This window comes from Carassius gibelio, chromosome A3 (genome assembly GCF_023724105.1).
Source record: "Carassius gibelio isolate Cgi1373 ecotype wild population from Czech Republic chromosome A3, carGib1.2-hapl.c, whole genome shotgun sequence".
Classification (NCBI taxonomy): domain Eukaryota; kingdom Metazoa; phylum Chordata; class Actinopteri; order Cypriniformes; family Cyprinidae; genus Carassius; species Carassius gibelio.
Genome location: NC_068373.1, coordinates 13,030,531 through 13,048,318, shown reverse-complemented (window position 1 = coordinate 13,048,318; position 17,788 = coordinate 13,030,531). Strand labels below are relative to the sequence as shown.

Below are 17,788 nucleotides of genomic sequence, written 5' to 3'. Positions count from 1 at the left end.
CAGTTCCTCTGAGAAAGAATAACCTTGCCTGTAACAGGAAATGACCTAATGTATTTATCAAAGGTTTAACTGCAGGGAATTAGAGTGTAAACTGTTCAGACATAATTGTATCCAAATTAAGTTTTGCAACCTTGAAAGCCACAAAATTTTAAACCCAAAATTAAATATGCATACTTAGAGCAATTTAATCAGCTTGATTAAAATGGCATTGGTTGCTGCTAAACATGATATAAAAAACAGCACCTCCCTATGGTTGTCATAAAACATTACTTAAGCCAAAAATGTTATAGCATATTTACCTTTCTCTTTGAGCAATGTAAGGGAAATACAATCATGTAACTTACATAAAAAATAGCCCCTTAACTAATAAAGCTTTAGTGGATGTATTTAATGACTGTTGTAAATTCAGTTTTCGCGCGTGATTGCGGATAAAGCTTGACCAAATTAGACTTCAGTGATTTGAGTCTCGAGCGTACACCGTGAAAATGTACTAAAATATGGTCTCAAATCTTACTTTTTAGACATAAACTCACCTAGCAATGTCTGTCAGCTGCGAAAACTGAACATGGTTAGCTAACCATATCTAGAATGGTTTAATGTTGTTGCTAGGTAACGGTGTATGGATTTACGTTAAGTTACGTGACCTCGTGATGTGCAGTCAGCCACTCAATCCATAGACATCATAAAGGTAGACGCTCCATCGAACAGATATGATGTCTATGACTCAATCTGCAGCAACGTTACGTGTATATCTCAAAACAATAAAGTAGCTAAACTTCACTCAAAGATTTTCAGTAAAAGAAAAGTAGTAATAGATTAGTCTGGTACTGCAAACATTTGTATATTTGATATCCAGGATGTTCATACAGTCCAGTAGGTGGCAGTAATATACATCTAGATTCTGTAGATAGCCGTTAAAACAGGAGAATAAGCAAGTGAAGTGAGTCGCTTTTATTCGTGTTTCATCGGATTTGTTTTCGTTTTATACTTCGGTAAAATGTCAAGATTAGACAAGTTACATTCCAACTTGATGAAGCGAATGTCGATCGTCATTCGTGATATTTGGGTGGAGGTGGAAGCGACGGTGAAGGACTATCAGAAGGAAGCAGCCCAGACACGATCAGAAAACGCGAGACTGAAACAACAGCTCGAGGATGTGCTGAGCAGGAATAAGGCGCATTTAAACGGTAAATTCACACTTAAACACACACAGACGCTGTTTGGTGTCTTTGGGGCAGTTGAGGGTTGGCTGCATTTTCCGTAAACAACAATTTAATAGTGGCACTGAATGTCACAGGAGCGTAAATGGCATTTTTTCCCCCACTAAGTTTCTGTCTCAAATCACTGGTATTGTCCTTTTCTGGTCACAGTGCCCATCCTTATGTTGATTAAAACTGTCATACGTACACATTTGATGTATAAAACGGCCAGCACTGATACTAATAATGATAAGTAAGTAAGTGAATGCTGTTTTCATGCTTTGACTATCCAGGAGTCCACTATGTCCCTCCTGATAAAGTCTCACCCACAGAATTACCAGCATGTGGATATGGGTCCCTAGTTGAACCAGAAGACCAGCAAATGGAGGGCAATGCCCAGAGTCAAGATACACCTGGTGAACTGAAGCCTCGCATACTAGATGTCATTTCAGTCTGCAAGACGGAGACCGAGGATAGAGAACTCGTGCATCTAAAAGATGCCTCATCTGCAAGTGAAGAACGGCTCTTCCCTCAGTTCGACAGCTCGAGTACGGGTGAGACTTCGGACAGGAACGTGCCCACTGCAGCAACACCAAGGATCAAGATTGAGCCCGAGGACACCATCATCACAATAACGTCTTCAGTAACTACCACCCCTGCCCATGCAGGTCCGCGTCAGGACTCAGAACCGAGAACAGCCAGTGACACTTCAACCACGTCGAGGAGACCGCAGCGAAAGGAGCGCCATCACACACGATACACCATGCCTAGGAGAGCATCCGCAAAAGATCACGATCACGAAGGGCCATATAAGTGTAACAAATGTGGAAGGCTGCTAAAGGACTTGGCAAAGCTGCAGCTGCACAATAGATTACATGAAAGATCCTTCATCTGTCACTGGTGCGGCAGAAACTTCTTGAAGTTTGACTACCTTAGGATGCATATGCGCACACACACCGGAGAACGGCCTTACCGCTGCAACTGGTGCTCAAAGACCTTCAGCCAGAGCGGAAACATGAGGAGACACGAGCGCACGTGCCGGAGTTTCAATGAAGAACCAGCATCGCACGCACTAGAAGATCAACAGCTGCCCGCCGAGTGACCAGTGCGTCACATGCAGGAACAACTCAAGAAAAAACCTGTAATTGTGACAGAGAGCTGAAATTCAATTTTCATGACATATAATGGGATATTCATAATTTTAATCAAGTATATTAGAAGTTTCCATGTTTCAGATTATACAGAGGGCTGATATGTTGTTTGAACAACATTTCTATGTCCTTTTCAGGCAGTATGTGTGGACAAATGTCCCCAGTAAGCCAAAAAATATCATGAGAATGAATGTTTGCCCCTTTGAGGAAGACCAATGTGCGTTCCATACGGAGTACCATGACTTCCCACACTTCCAGATTGATGTTTAATATTATAAATACTCCACAGAGAGCAGTATCTAGCCAATGATATGTTTTAGGCAGTGTCTAACAAAAAAAAAAGAAAACATGTATATACACTATAGGAAGGAATAACTTTAATTACTTTTTATTAATTGCCATTATATTCCCAGGACTACACATTACACAGTTTTTGTGTGTGTGTGTTTTTCTGTGGGAATTACAGAGAAAATCTAAAAGTAGTATATTAGGATATGAATCAATGTAGTAGACTGAATGGCAAAATTTACTTAACAGAAAATCATGAAATTCGAGAAGATGTATCTTATGACTGAGGTCCTTTAACATATGTAAGAACAAACACCTGAATAAACTAGATTCAATTTAATTTGAGATCATTTATTGTATTTATCCGAGGAAAATGTTTATGTGGCCATTGTGTAGTTACTGTATGTGTGTGTACTTGTGTAATATGCACACTTAGAAAAGCTCAGTTTTGCTTTATATTGGAAATATTTACAACCTTGTTATTTAGTGCATATTATTGTTTACCCAGAAGCCCTGAACCACCAGTGTTAAACCACGGTATTAAATGCATTTGTATTGATTCTGTTACTGGATGTAACAGAATGATAATTATGCCATAATTATCATGTCATTCTATAATCTTCAAGCTGTTCATTTGTCTCCAACTTCAACAGTCTGGTTTTTCTGACCCTGTGTAGAAGACCCCAGATTTCGTCCAGGTTTACTGGGGTTCTATCGTTTCACAACTAATTTATGCAAATGGACCACTAATGTAAATCACATATAAAACTACCCTAGTCTAGACTCTAGAGTAATTGTTACTAGTGTAAACCTTTATTAAATTAATGTTTTTCAAACAGTGTAAGAAGCATTCAGAATATTTCTGGTTTTTATAATAGCTTTCTAGTCAATAAGACGAAGTTACCACAGTTATAAATTATTAAATATAATTTGATTCTTTCTGGTGGTTATCGTGATGGCACATTTTTGTGTTAGGAGTGAAAACCAGAAATGTTATCTTGAGTCCTGTGATGATGGGGCCCTGCAAGACTTTCAATTGTATACCTTACTCATTTTAGCAGGAGCTGTGATTTTTAAAGAATATTCTCAAAAGAATATAAATCTTTTACCTTTTAAAGAATTATAAATGTCTGCTAAATCATTCATTGTAAAGCTAATCAGTGCAGTGTTGCACTGCTGCAGCTAACTTGGTTATCTAAACTACTTTAAAACAAAACACTTAAGTTTTTTTTTTTGTGATATATAAATTTATCAAAGAAAAGAAAGATGCGTAATGAAAATACAAAGCTCTAGAAGAGTACTGTTGTTGGACCTTACCGCCTCCCAAAAGTGCCTTGTTGAAATATAATTTCTTCTCATTACTTAAATACTTTGAAAACCCTGTTTATTCTTGTACATAAAAGAACAACCACTTTTTTATTTTTTATTTTTCTTACCATTTTTTATTTTTTTTATTTATAAAGTTCTGTTTGTCACTGGTGCACACTCCAGTATAGTAGGTGGCGGTAATGCACCTTGACGTTAGATGCCACCCGCCATAAAACAATAAAAATAAGAAGAAGAGTATAGCCAGCTCTTTCAGTGGTTTTTCTTTGCTGCTGAATTGCAGAGATAAAACATACACAATGACCAAACTGCAGCTGCTGCACCGCGCGCTGAACGAGCGTCTGATGGCGGCGGTGGAGCAGATCATGGAGATGGTCGGCGACACGGTGCTGGAGTATGAAGAAGAGACGATCCGTGCCCGGAAAGAAAACGAGCTTCTGAGACGGAGGCTCCGGTGGATGGAGGGGGCAAATCGAGCCGACTGGCCAGGTAGCACGACAGATCGACTTTAATGTAGCTTTTAATGCAAAATACGGTGCAGGACAGATAGCATGACTTGATAATAGTTTTTTTTTTAAAACATTTATTTCGTTCCTGCATAGTTTTGTGATCTGCATCCAATGCACGGCCGTGGACCATCCGCGTGCATTCAGACTTTGCTCTTCCTTGTTAAGGAAGTAATAAACGTTTATTATAAGAACTATACGTGCAGCTGCATTAGGCCGAGGTAAACATCGATATGTCAAGTGTCTGCCCGATGTTTACACTCAAAAACGTTCCGTGGGTCACGCATAGCAGAGCTGCCCCCTCTAGAGTCCACAGCAAGAAACATTTAGTCGCATAAACGCTCTACACGAGACCGAAGGCCATTGACTTCCATTTCCTTGTGGTTTCAATCAGCACACTTTACCTACAGCCAGCCAGGCCCGTGCACAGACAGAGGGGCAATGGCAGAAATCACTGGGGGTGGGCAGTTATTAAATATGTGCATGTTTATTATTTCAGTCATATTTTTGTCTTTTACATTTTGTATTTTAATGGGATTTTTCCCGTACTAAATGTTTACTTAATATTTATTCAAAATTATGCACCATGGAGTAACCACTACATGACTGTATAGCCCTATAAACAGGGCTGTGTATTCCCTAGTTGCTGGGGAACATCGTTTTCAAACATAATTACTTGCTTGTGTTAGATTAAGTATTTGGATAAATACAGTATTTTGACTATTAAAGACTACTTTTTTTAAAAGCTGACATTTTAATTTGATTTGTCAGTTCTTGCATTATTATTACAGTCAAATCTGGACACAGGGAACACATTTTGTTATTCATACTTGGTAGGCTACATTTAATAACTTGATCAGTCACATGAAAGTAATCGGAGTAATATATTGACTCAGTGTGACCAGGGTGATATTCATAAACTCCACATCTCTGTCATCGATTGACAACTTTATTGGCGTGGTAAAAAATCACATTCAGTGGGGTTCAAGAGGGACACCTCAGCCAGTGAGGAAAGAGGGGCTTTGCAGGGCCTTGCTTTTAGCTACTTAGTTTCATAGGTTGGAAACGGAAATCTCACAAAACACACTTTATCAAATTATCACACTTTGGTTTCTCTAAATTCTCAGGCCCATCAGAACCTGTTATGCTTTCCACAATGGACGAGGCCAGTCCATCCCGGCAAGATGAGGGTGCTGCCAACATCGGATTTGGACAGCAATCAGAAGCTCTTGAAATCAAAACAGAGTCGACTGATCTCCCACTGTGCATTAGACCTGAAAGCAGTGTCACCACATTTCCTCAAAGCATCGATCAGGGATCTGACAATGCCGGGACAGGCGCTGGCATTGCCTATGGCCTGACAGACAGTATGACCTGGGACTCTGGCCAAAGTTACATGGCCCCTCTGGACTTTGATCCAACTCCAGGTCCCTCCAGGGTCCGGCGCTGGAGAGGACGCAACAGAAGGCAGAGGATGTCCTTTGCCTGTCCAGACTGTGGTAAAGTCTTTGGGAGGGAACAGAGGCTGATGGTTCATATGCGGATTCATTCCACTGAGAGGCCTTATGCATACCGCCGGCGCAAGGCGTGCTTCTACGGTGACAATAGGAAAAAGAGGAAACTGCACAGGCTCTCTCAGGTAAACACCAGCACCGTTATTAACTAAAGGCAATCTGACATTAAAATTGACCCATTTTTACTTTTTAATACACATTTTTGTCTTATTCTGGTATTAAAAATCAAAGCCCACACTTCGTTTTCACATTTAATATACTGATTAACATTGAAATTTGTCGTTTTAAGTATTAAAATGATATATCAAACTAGTAATTAACTTTTATAAATGTAAAATGATCAAGTTTTTAGCAAATAATATTATAAATGCTTGTTATTCTCTCACATGCAGCTCTCAAGAGAAATTGTGGATGATCTGTCAGATGGCTCCGAGCAGACGAACAGGAGTAGTGCATCGCCTGAACAACTAGAAACCACTGCACCAGGTCTAGAAGAAGAGCCTGAGAGTGACCATACCAGCAGTGATAAAGAACCAGAAAAGAGAATTACCACCTCTGTGCGGAATCAGCACGAAAAAAAAGTTGTAAACCAGATGTGTCACTGCCCTCATTGCCCTCATCGGGTGTTCGCTCGGCCCTGTCAATTAGCCATGCACATGAAGACCCACACGGTCACAACTCATGTCAACCGACCCACCCAAGCACAGTCAGGAACTCGGGAGATAGTGGATGTGAACAGGAATTTACCCAAGGTACTGCACGTTCTCTAGTGTCATAAGTAGTGTGTGTAGATATGCATACATCAAGATTGTATTTTCTTCACAGTTCACACAATATCCTTCTTAAGGAAGTAAACCAGTCATTGAAAAAGCCGTATAAATAAATCATTATTCTGAATATTTGGTGTGATATGCAACAACAGATAATGTTATCTGATGCAATAAGAGACTCCCAGGCAAAGAAAGATATTGCAAGATGCACATTTTGAAGTAGTGGTTGACAAAATTATGCTGATATCTAGAGAGTAGGGTGGCTGATATTCAATTATTGCAAATGTACATAAACCTTCAGAAATTAAATGAGAACATGTTTACTCCAAATACACTAAAACAAATAAAAGAAAAACAAGTTGTAGCTATACTTTGACGAAATGGCGAGTAGAGGTTGTGGGGAGAGAAACACTAAATGGTTATTGGCTGATGGTTGTAATCTCAAAATACGAAAATACTGTCAGATTCACTGGTCTTTTCACCAAAGTGCATGAATAATGACCTCGCCATGGTAGTTCAGTGAATCCTAAGATAGTAAGCATGTATCTTAGGAAGAACCAAACACGCTCATACAGCAACAGCCAATCTACGAAGAGAGCAAGAACGCAACCACTGAAGCGGATGCAGTTTCAACGGTGAGTCTGGGGCCGAAAATGACAGTTTTGAAAACAAGAGTTGATATGTGTCTTGGAACACATTCTGTTCATTCAAATAAACGTCTGAATTAACTATGTCACCTTTTTTTTTGTCAGATAATGTGTTTTATGTAGCTAGCTAGATGAGTAGATCAAGCGTTTACATAAAGCTGAATTGATGAACAAAGATAATGTTCAATAATCATAAAACTTTATCAACTGCTACTAATTAATTGCTAGTAGTGTCTACGGCATGAAAACCAACCAGGGATTTTCTTCTTGTTGTCATTATTAATATTTAACTGAAATGTTTTTTTTTTTTTGTCAGTACAGGCTATCCTGTGTTTGTAATTTGTAGAAAAGGTAGATCAATTATTACGTTTATCTGAAGTCTCGGACTGCGAGCAGTAGATTTGACCAATGTATGCCAATTTATTTAGCTGGTGTTTGTTTTTCATTGACTAATCCATGGGTTTTTGGGATTTTAAATGAGGGGTTTTCAACCTTTATGGACCCAGAGATCCCCAGCCAACCCAAGTACCTCTAGTATAAAAAAAGCTAAATTTTTATGATAACATGTTAAAGTAACTTTTTATTTATCACATACCACTATTACAACATGCAATTTCTAAAAGGTGGTTTGTTAGAAAATAGTTAAGAAATATCAAAGAATATTCAATGTATTCTTGGACCATGGTTGAAAACCCTGCATTTAAATAATAAGTCCAGTATTCCCAGTGAGCAAAAAAATGTTGGATTGTTTGACTATTATGTTCTTGTTGTTCACATTAAGTCAGCTATTATTAACTGTTTGCTAATTTGAAGTTGATTTTATAGGTCTGCTTTCACCACTGTATTTAGGTCAAATCCATACAGTTATCTGAATGCATTCAGTGTTTTATAATATTTAATAATATTTTTAATGCAAATAAGTATCACTAAAGAAAAACACAAAGCTTATGCAAATGTTTTTCTTATTGCTTCACAGGTGGCATTTGGTTCAAACCGCTGTTTTAGCAAAGTTTGGGACTACTTTTCAAAAGATGCATATGGTGAAGTCTTCTGCCATGAATGTTCAGCCAGAGTTAGCCAGGGGTCCAACAAGGCTGCTCAGAAGAACACCTCTAATTTATGGTCTCATCTTAAAATAAACCATCGACGTGCCTATATAGAGGCAAAAGGGTTCAGCCGACCAGTCAATATGCTGATCAACACTTTGGACACAACTCCGATTAAATTAGAGCATTTTGAACCAGAAGAACACACTGTAGAGGGAGGTGGTGAAATAAAACCGGTTTTGATACCAGGAGAACCATCCAGTGGAACTTTGTAAACAATCTGGACATAAAAACAATCGGTTTATATATGTATATACAGATTAGAAATTAACAACCTTTTGTAATTTTTTTTTTTTTTTGTAGAAAGCATTTGTTTATATATTCAATGCAATTATAATGAAGTTGTATTAATAAAATTAGTTTGACATGAATTCATGAATTTTAGTCTTTTCTACGGGTAGTTTACTTCATTATAGTAATATATTTCAAATGTTTGTAATGTCATGACATCTTTGGACAAATGTACTGTAGATTTGAAATGCCACTCATTGTCCTACAGTATCAGTGCAATTAATTTTTCAGCTTAAGTTCACTGTTAGAGTGAGTATTTAATTATGCCGTTTTCCTGGAATGACTTCTGTTAAAAAAAAAAAATAGACAGACAGACATTATTCATTCACTTTCATATACAGGTTTTAATACATTTGGAGCTCATTGCACATGCCTTTCCATGCTTCTCTCATTGTCAAATGGACTTGCTTTTCTTTCAGAGGCAAAGAAAAAAAAATGTGGAGAAGAAGCCCAAAGTTGCTGACAATCATGAGCACCATTGTCCAGACTGTGACAGAGTCTTCTCTTATGCAAGTCGGTTGCGTTTCCACATGAAGTCCCATAATTCCAAAAAGGCTTTATTACTCAAAACTTTGCCAATCAAGGCTGAGGTACCTGCTCACACAATACATAAATGTGATGTGGATGTATGATTATTTCCATTAATGTGTTTCTTATTAAGTTTGGATATTTGTATTCCTCATAGGTGACTAAAGAAGACACAACTGTGGCCGTGCTAAAGAAAACATATGCATGCCCACATTGTGATAAATTGTTTACTCGTGAAGGATGGCTGTTACCGCACATTCGCTCTCAGCACAAGGAAGTAAAGAACAGGAGTGATTACGTTGACATGTTTGCCAGTAGACTTACTAGATCGCAACAGCCTTTCACCATGGTTAGTTTTCAGATTTTTTATGAATATGCATATATTTATGTATACTTGCTGAGACACTGATCATTTTTTACTTTCATTACTCTGTAATAATTCATATTCCTTTTTAATGATCGTTAAGCAATTTCGTAAGCGCACAACTACGAAGTGGGGAGAAGACACTAAGGACCTGAGACTGAAAAAACAGAAAACTAAAGAATCAAGAAGGAGCAAAGCTAAACTACTTCAGACAAGTGATGAGTCCATCCTGGTTGTTGATGTTTCCACAGTCACAAATGATGAGGCTGAACAAAGTGCAGATCCTCCTACAATGAGCACAGATGAGGCTGAACAAAGTGAAGATCTTTTGAAACCAGGCACAGCTGAGGCTGAACAAAGTGAAGATCTTTTGAAACCAGGCACAGATGAGGCTGAACAAAGTGAAGATCTTTTGAAACCAGGCACAGATGAGGCTGAACAAAGTGAAGATCTTTTGAAACCAGGCACAGATGAGGCTGAACAAACTGAAGATCTTTTGAAACCAGGCACAGATGAGGCTGAACAGTGTAAAGATCTTCTGAAAACGGGCACAAATGAGACTGAAAAAAGTGAAGATCTTCTGAAAACGGGCACAAATGAGGGACAAAAAAGTGCAGATCTTCCTAAAACGGGCACGGATGAGTCAGAGAGCCCTTCTGAGCAATCAAATCTGAAGAGGATGTTTCCATGCAAAACATGTGGCAAAGAGTTTGTTGTGGAGAAGAGGCTAAAGAAGCACTCAAGGACTCATGTTGGACATAAGTTGCAGAATGAAAAGAAAAGGAAAAGAGCTCTAATGGAAATGGAACTTGAGGAACAAGAAAGGAGATCGGAGGAAAAAGAGAGGCTTGATGATAAGATGTCAAGTAATCACAACCCAAGTACTGCGGTATGTGTTGTTTACAAAAACCTGAAGAATGATCTGAATATACCATCACTTTTCATAGCTTTGATTCATGAAAACAAATAAGCATGATGAGCTTGATTTGTTTTAATAAAGGCCTTTAAAATCTTTAGAAATCAGTGGAACCAGATTTAAGAAAATTATTAATATCATTAAGAAAGTTCAAATTTACTAAGATTCCAAATTTACTAGATAATACCGCTGTACTAGATAATATTTTTAAGCAAGAATCATATAACTTTATTATGTTTACTTTTGTTCATTGAAGAATGTGTATTTGTATATTGTATATTTTTTTTTAAGGTCTCCATTTTATAGATTATCTCATGCACAAATATTTATTCAAATAATTTTTTTTTATTCACCTTCAGCAGATGCCTCAAGGATCCCCCAAAAAAGAGCCATTACAAAAAAGCAAAACCAGAGGTCAAGGGCCACTACCCTGCCCATTTTGTGGCAAAGTTTTTGCTTGGGAAATGCGCCTATTAATGCATATGCAGATTCATTGTGGTGAGAAACCTTACGCCTATCGGCAGCGCACGAGACGTTTTTATGGTGACCTGAAAAGGGGCCAGCTTCCGAAAATCCATAGTCAGGAGGTAGGAAAGATTATGTGATTGATTTATTTTGACTATTAGTTTTAGGGGTGCTCCGATCACGATCGGCCGATCATTAATGCGCATCTCGTCAGTAAAGCCGGTTCTCTAATCAGCGGTTAATTCCATCAGGTGCGTGATTTCACATAGAGCAGCTGTTACTACACAGAGCCGTTGTTAACTGAGAAGGTGCGCCAATAAACGCTGAAAATGAAGTGGATTTGCGCATCTTCTCTATTAACAATGGCTCTGTGTAGTAACAGCTGCTCTATGTGAAATCATGCACCTGATGGAATTAACCGCTGATTAGAAAACCTGCTTTACTGACAAGATGCCCACAACGATCGGCCGATCGTGATCGGAGCACCCCTAATTAGTTTCATCCAGTTTCATATCTTTAGGAAAAAAGAATTGTTTGTGCAATGAATCATAGGTCATTTTAACCCTAAAGACTATTGTTTAAGTCATTATAAGAATGGTTGATTGTCGCCCCAATGCAGCCTTTGGGGGACAAAAGTGGTGAGTCTGAGGAATCTGAGTGTGAAGAGATTGTGAATAAGGACAGATCTACACATCTGAGCAGCATTGCAACCCATGCAGTGTCTGGAGCTCTCGCAAGCAGTATTGAGACCACTGTACCTGAGAACTACACTGGCAGCCCTGACCTTTTACCTCAGAGAGCTATTGAGCAGCCTACCACTTCTTACAAGAGTAATCAAACAACCAAACCTGAACTGGTCAGTGACATCAAGAGTCACTTCAATTTGCAGCCCAGGATTGTTCTCCAACCAATTATGACTGAATACAAGTATTGGAGCTCAGTGCCTCGGGTAGCTGACTTTAAATCAGGTTGCTTTGAAATAAGTAGTGGCTTTGATCACAAACAAACATCATACCCAGTATTGGTTGATGATGAAATGGTGAATGCTGTGGAAGATAAAACTGTGGTTTCCAATTTTTGTACATTGCCATTAGAATTCTCTAGTCATGGCATCCAGAACAAATCTGAAATATGCCACAATGGTAATCCTGAAACAGAAGTAGTCTTTGTGGAGGTTGGATCTCCACAGCATGATTCGGAAGAAGAGCCTGACAACATTGGGGGGCCACTGGGCATTGAATCTCCTGAGGGAAAAGATATGGAGAATCAACAAAAAGATGACAGCAACTATAATTTTCGTGGTGTTTCAGAAAAAACAGCCAGAAACCAGGTATCACTTATAGTTACAGATGATGAAGTAGAGCAGTCAAATGCAAGAACTGTTGCTGAAAATGCTCTGTCTGAATGTGGAAGAACGAAGTGTGATTGGAAGTGTGAATGTAAAAACAGTTCTGCTATGAAATTAACCTGTGTCATGCCACAGAGTAGCGTTTTACAATCTTCGTTAAAGGAAACTATTTTTGGCACCATTCAGAAGAACATTGACTCTAAATTAGTTTGTGTTGTCTTCTCAGATGTTGAAGACAATGTTAATGAAGATGTGTTGAGTTCCTCCAAAGGTTTAGATAAAAAGAAAACAGCCTTTGTTCCTAGCATTCAAAATGAACAATTAGAGGTGGAGAACAAATCTGGCAAAAATCCCTTCAGCAACTCCAACTTACCAGCTCTAGATGCAACTGAGCCCACCAAATCTACTGATGGTGCCTCACAACTTACTGAAGATGAGAGTATCTCAAATGACCCCCCCAGAAACCAGATGGCCTTTACCTCCATTAGACAAACAGAGGAGAGGCCCATGAGTCCAAAGGAGAGAATATCATGTCAAACATCTGATATGGTGTTTGCTGGTCAAGAATCTCTGTCGGAAGTTCACGCTGACAAGAAACTGCTAGACATGGAGATTACCAATGGCGATGAGAGAAAAAATAAGAAACTGGGTCTGAACAACCAGGTATGAAATAGTAGCAGATCTAAAAGTACAATACGGACTCAAAAGTAAATGTAATCTTGATCGATCTATCGTAATGTAACACTGTTTCTACACCGAACACCATCCATGAGGCGCAACACTACAAATTACAATAGAACCTATTACGCTGTCTACACTGGATGCAACACGGTGTGGCACAATATGACAAATTACCAAAGTTAAACTGCTGCTGCGTTCTATTTATGACGTTGTGACACGTTACAAATTATTATTAACTGTCTCTTTGTCACGTCCAGTGTAGACATAATATAAATGTTGCGTCGAGACATGACAACTGTCGCGTCTGGTGTAGACATGGTGTAAAGACATGTAAATACATGAACAGAGAAATCTCAATTTATATTTATACTGTTTTCTTTTTAATTTTCTTAATGTCAGATGTCAGAATCATTTCTGGATGATTCAACTGACAACTTTTTAATCTTGGGGACAAATGAACCTCCTGTACAAAATGTGAAAACATGTGAGAAGGCATGTAGAAATATAGAACTGCACCTAAAGTTTGATCACGCAGAAGAACCTGAAGTGGTAAAAGCTTTAAATCTTGCCACAGACTGTAAAGAAAGGAAACCGTTATTGAGCAGTTTTGCTATTAAAAAGAACTTCAACCAACCTAGTGCTTCTAGAATCGATTGTGATGAAGATATTGTTCATTGCATTTTTTGCCATGAGTCGTTTCAATGGAACAAATTTCGGGAGCATGCTTTTATATGTAAGCACAACATGAATCCAGCTGCATCCAGCAAAACTAAGGAAATGTTTGATGCATCTTACTCCAGACACTATCAGCATCTCCAGACCTTTAGAGCCAACTAATGCTCCTGTGTCAAATCTCTCAGATATACTCGATCGCCCTATTCCAGAAATTAGGATATGTGAGGTGAAGAGGAACCATACTTTAGTGCTAGATCATCCCCAAATTCTATGCACTGGTGACAGCCCAGCACAGAAGGTTTTTGATCTTAAATCCTCAAGCCCTCCTAATCTTGACTCTTGCCAGAGTGCTACTCCAAAAACCTATTATCCAGAAGTGAAGGAGTCAACTGTTTCTAACATTGACAGCAGCATAGCTCAAATTGATCTTTATGCACAATCATTAAGGCCATCTGTTCTAGATTCTTGCCAGTGTTCTGCAATAAATCCTCCGTATATGGAATCTTCATTTAGTACATCACGGAACCCTGATGTGGAGATACTTGAACCTCCCATACTAGATTCCTGTCAAACAATACTAGTCCTAGAATCTACAGTTCCAACCATTCCCATTTCCAACACTGGTTGCAGTGTTCTTCAGCAATCCCTTATAAAACAAACATATCATCCCCAACTTGTGAATCAAACATTTTCTTCATATCCAGAGGTGTCTTGTGATTTAGAAGCTGATTATTCTTCTTCTTTTGATTCTGGGCGTTGGGACAGCCTTCAGCTTTCTTCAAAACCAAAGGTTCCTTCAAGTCCCGCACCCTTAAAGACTTCTTCTGAATGCAATACAGATTCAAAGTGTACTCTTAAGCTAGCTGTGTTTGATGATACATATTTGGGCACTAATGAGACAAAGCAAACCCAAGATTTATATGTAGAAAGGAACATCTTCATAGTCTCAGGCAGCTCTGATGTGCATCTAGGACCTGAAAGTCACCATACTCCAGATCCTAAGAGCTATTATGTTGAACAAAGCCAGTGTCGGCAGTCTGAAAGTCTTGAAAATCCAGATTCTGACAGGAGTAGGAATCAGCCAACAGCTGATCTAGAATTAAAGTCAGTTCCTTCTGTTCAAGAAATCAAATCCAGAGCCGTAGGACACATGTCTTACCTTAAATTTAAAGAGTGTGATTTTCAAGAAGACCCTGAGAAAATCACTGATGAGAATGGAAATGATTGTGCTGTTGAAGTTCAACATGACACAAGCATAACATTGACAAGCAAGCAAAAGAGAAAAAGAGTCAACCAGATCAGCCGTATGAAAGAGGAGTCAAAGAAAAGTTGTCCAAGTTCTCATTCTCAGGTTAATTTTTATTTTAATTTATTTTATTTTTTTGTGACGCAAGCTTTTAGTGCTTACATTTGATAGACTTCTGCTGTAGTATTTTACATAAAATGAAAAGTGCTGATCTTTTAGTGCTAATATGCAAAAACTGACCATACAAAAAATTTTGAATTATTATATTATTTGATTTATGTAATTTATTATACTCTTTTAAAATGTGGATGGATTTATTATTTGTTATTGTTACTTCTTTGCAAAAAACAGGGTCCTGGATGCCAAACCAATTCCACTGATGACAACTCTAGCGAATTCAAGATACATCACTGCTTTTACTGCAATCAGCCACATAACAGAATGATGGATCATCTTCAGTCAGTTCATCCTAATGAACCAGAGGTGGCAAAAGCCCTTACCTTTGACAAGAGCTCACAAGAAAGGGAACAACTTTTGAACCTTCTACAAACTAGGGGAAATGTTCTACACAACACAAATGTGGTTCAAAGTAGTAAACAAGATTTAGAACCATTTGGGAAGGACAAATCTACTCAAAATGCTGAAGATAGCTGTGGTGAAATGCTTCCTATTGCTGGGCCCATTCCTCCAGCTCCTACACTTATTTCCCCCTCTAGTCCAGAGGAGATTGATGCCAAAATAGAACCATCAGGTTTTCATTGCCTAAATACCATCTATGAAACAGATTTTGAAAATGAGCAAGGAAGTTCTTCCAATCCAGACCTCAGCTGCAATGTAGAGCAACCAGACATCTCAAGTCCAAATGATGAAGTTAGAAATGGTAGACAGGCAGAGGGTGACTTTTTACAATTCAGGCATTCTCCTGAAAATGAAGTAGGTTACGAATTGAAGTCTGATAATTCTCCCAATCCAAGCACGGGTCAAGAATCAACAGACTGTAAGAACGAAGGAGTAAGTCTGCCAAAGTGTGATGTTGATCAAGAAAGGGCAATGACACCAACATCAGACACCAGTCCTCATCCAGAATATGATGTTCTCAGAAATCCATATGATGATTTCAGTCCACCTAAAAATGCCCCAACTGTGTCTTATGACACACAAAAGAGTAGTGTGAAAGCCCAAACTTGTGAAACAGGGAAGAAGAGGAGGAAGAGGTGCTCACATGTCGATAATCAGGTAAATATCATTGTTAAACTACACATTCTGAACTTTGTTCTTCACTCTCTATTAGAAGGTTCTTTACATTTAAAGATCTTTTGAACCTCTCTCTCTCTCTCTCTCTATATATATATATTATTATTATATTAACGCATGAGCAGAATTGTTCCAGTATCCAGTGTACAGCCAGTATTTTCAATTAGCAAAGGATAAACTGGTGGTGTTTTCTCTTTTCATTTGTAGCCACTGATCAAGGATGATGACTTGGTGGGTGAAGGAGAGATGTCCATCTCAAAACTACATGTCTGCCAGCACTGCAAGGCAACTTTCGGCAGTCCATACATGCTGCACAGACATGAACACACTCACACAGGTCAGTGTGTGCAAAACCCGTTTTTAATACACACGTTGATCACATATTGCAAGTCAAAGTAAAATAGTCACAGTGACAGGGGCCAGGATCATGATCGTGTTTTTTGTTGTCTTCAAGGGGACACATCATCTAGTGCAGACCAGGAAAAACTGAAAAGGGCAAAGAGATTAATTCAAGATGTAGAAACTTCAATGATGGATGAAGCTAGTATAGAGGTAAAAAGAGTTTTTGCCTCAAAAATGCTTTGTTATAAGAGAACGGGAATTAACATTCTTCTTTTATTGACAGCCATCAACAAAGAGTCCTGAGGATTTACCAAATGCTGTTACAGATGGCACAGGGGGACAAGTTGTAGCCATTAAGCAAGGTAAAGTTACTGCTGGTCATGCAACCCTAAAAAGCATCAAAAGACATGATAAGTATTTCTTATCCATAGTTTTAAAGCTTGTAACTTTTTTTGGGACTGAATATGCTTTTGTTTTAGACACAGAGGTGAGAGAGATCCAATTTGAAGAAGCAGGACAGCAAAGACTATGAGAAGGATTGCGAGAAGACATTGCTTACATCTCACATTTGTTTTTTAAATATGTTTTATAATATTGTCTCAGTCTTAATGGGTTCAATACTTTTACAGAATAATTAATTTCATCTTGCTGTACTGTACAGACCATAGCATATGTTTTTTTTTTTTCTATCAACTCCAGACTGAGAATAAAAATCTTTAGAGGAATCTAAAAGTATATTGGTCTTTTTTGGTATCTGTTATGTGACTTAAGTTAAGGCAGCTTTCAGTTACTCATTCCACAAAAAATACATACACAAATGTAAAATCATAAATGTCTTTGCTTTTGATAATTGAGTATAAACAAAAGTTTTAATTGCTGGTAACAAGTTTCAGGATACTGATTTCTGTAAAACATCTGGGTGATAAAATAGGTTTATGGAGTTTGTGACTTAATGACTAAATCTCCTGCCATGATTTCATTTGTCAAACCTTTTTTTTACTTTAAATATTTAAGTACATTGGTAGCATTTTTACTTTCATTTGTGTATGCATTTGGCTAGATAGTTTGACCTTTTTCTCAGAATCCATACTTGAAAATCAAAATGATTTAAATATAAATTTTACACCGCTGAAGCGCTGATGGTGTTTCATTTATCTATGAATTGCATTTC

General features: G+C 38.2%; 2 protein-coding genes across 7 annotated transcripts; both read left to right on the top strand.

The window, feature by feature from the left end:
• Nucleotides 1-898: 898 nt before the first annotated feature.
• On the top strand, nucleotides 899-2,978 carry LOC127947408 (zinc finger protein 397). 2 transcript variants are annotated; one of them, XM_052544527.1, is made up of 2 exons: nucleotides 899-1,187; nucleotides 1,532-2,978. In XM_052544527.1, the coding sequence occupies exons 1-2, from the start codon at nucleotides 998-1,000 to the stop codon at nucleotides 2,299-2,301; spliced, it is 960 nt and encodes a 319-aa protein (XP_052400487.1). In that variant the 5' UTR covers nucleotides 899-997; the 3' UTR covers nucleotides 2,302-2,978. The 2 variants fall into 2 exon arrangements, with proteins under 2 accessions (XP_052400487.1, XP_052400482.1); XM_052544522.1 differs by having other exon boundaries at nucleotides 903-1,187; nucleotides 1,493-2,978.
• A 1,191-nt stretch (nucleotides 2,979-4,169) lies between these two features.
• LOC127947391 (zinc finger protein 236) lies at nucleotides 4,170-17,712 on the top strand. 5 transcript variants are annotated; one of them, XM_052544497.1, is made up of 13 exons: nucleotides 4,174-4,453; nucleotides 5,598-6,109; nucleotides 6,377-6,736; nucleotides 9,218-9,388; nucleotides 9,484-9,675; nucleotides 9,794-10,579; nucleotides 10,966-11,193; nucleotides 11,691-13,082; nucleotides 15,373-16,257; nucleotides 16,483-16,612; nucleotides 16,730-16,827; nucleotides 16,913-16,979; nucleotides 17,097-17,712. In XM_052544497.1, the coding sequence occupies exons 1-13, from the start codon at nucleotides 4,264-4,266 to the stop codon at nucleotides 17,147-17,149; spliced, it is 5,064 nt and encodes a 1,687-aa protein (XP_052400457.1). In that variant the 5' UTR covers nucleotides 4,174-4,263; the 3' UTR covers nucleotides 17,150-17,712. The 5 variants fall into 5 exon arrangements, with proteins under 5 accessions (XP_052400470.1, XP_052400457.1, XP_052400447.1 ...); XM_052544487.1 differs by having other exon boundaries at nucleotides 16,901-16,979; nucleotides 17,097-17,710; XM_052544491.1 differs by having other exon boundaries at nucleotides 4,175-4,453; nucleotides 10,969-11,193; nucleotides 16,901-16,979; nucleotides 17,097-17,709.
• The last annotated feature ends 76 nt before the right edge of the window (nucleotides 17,713-17,788 follow it).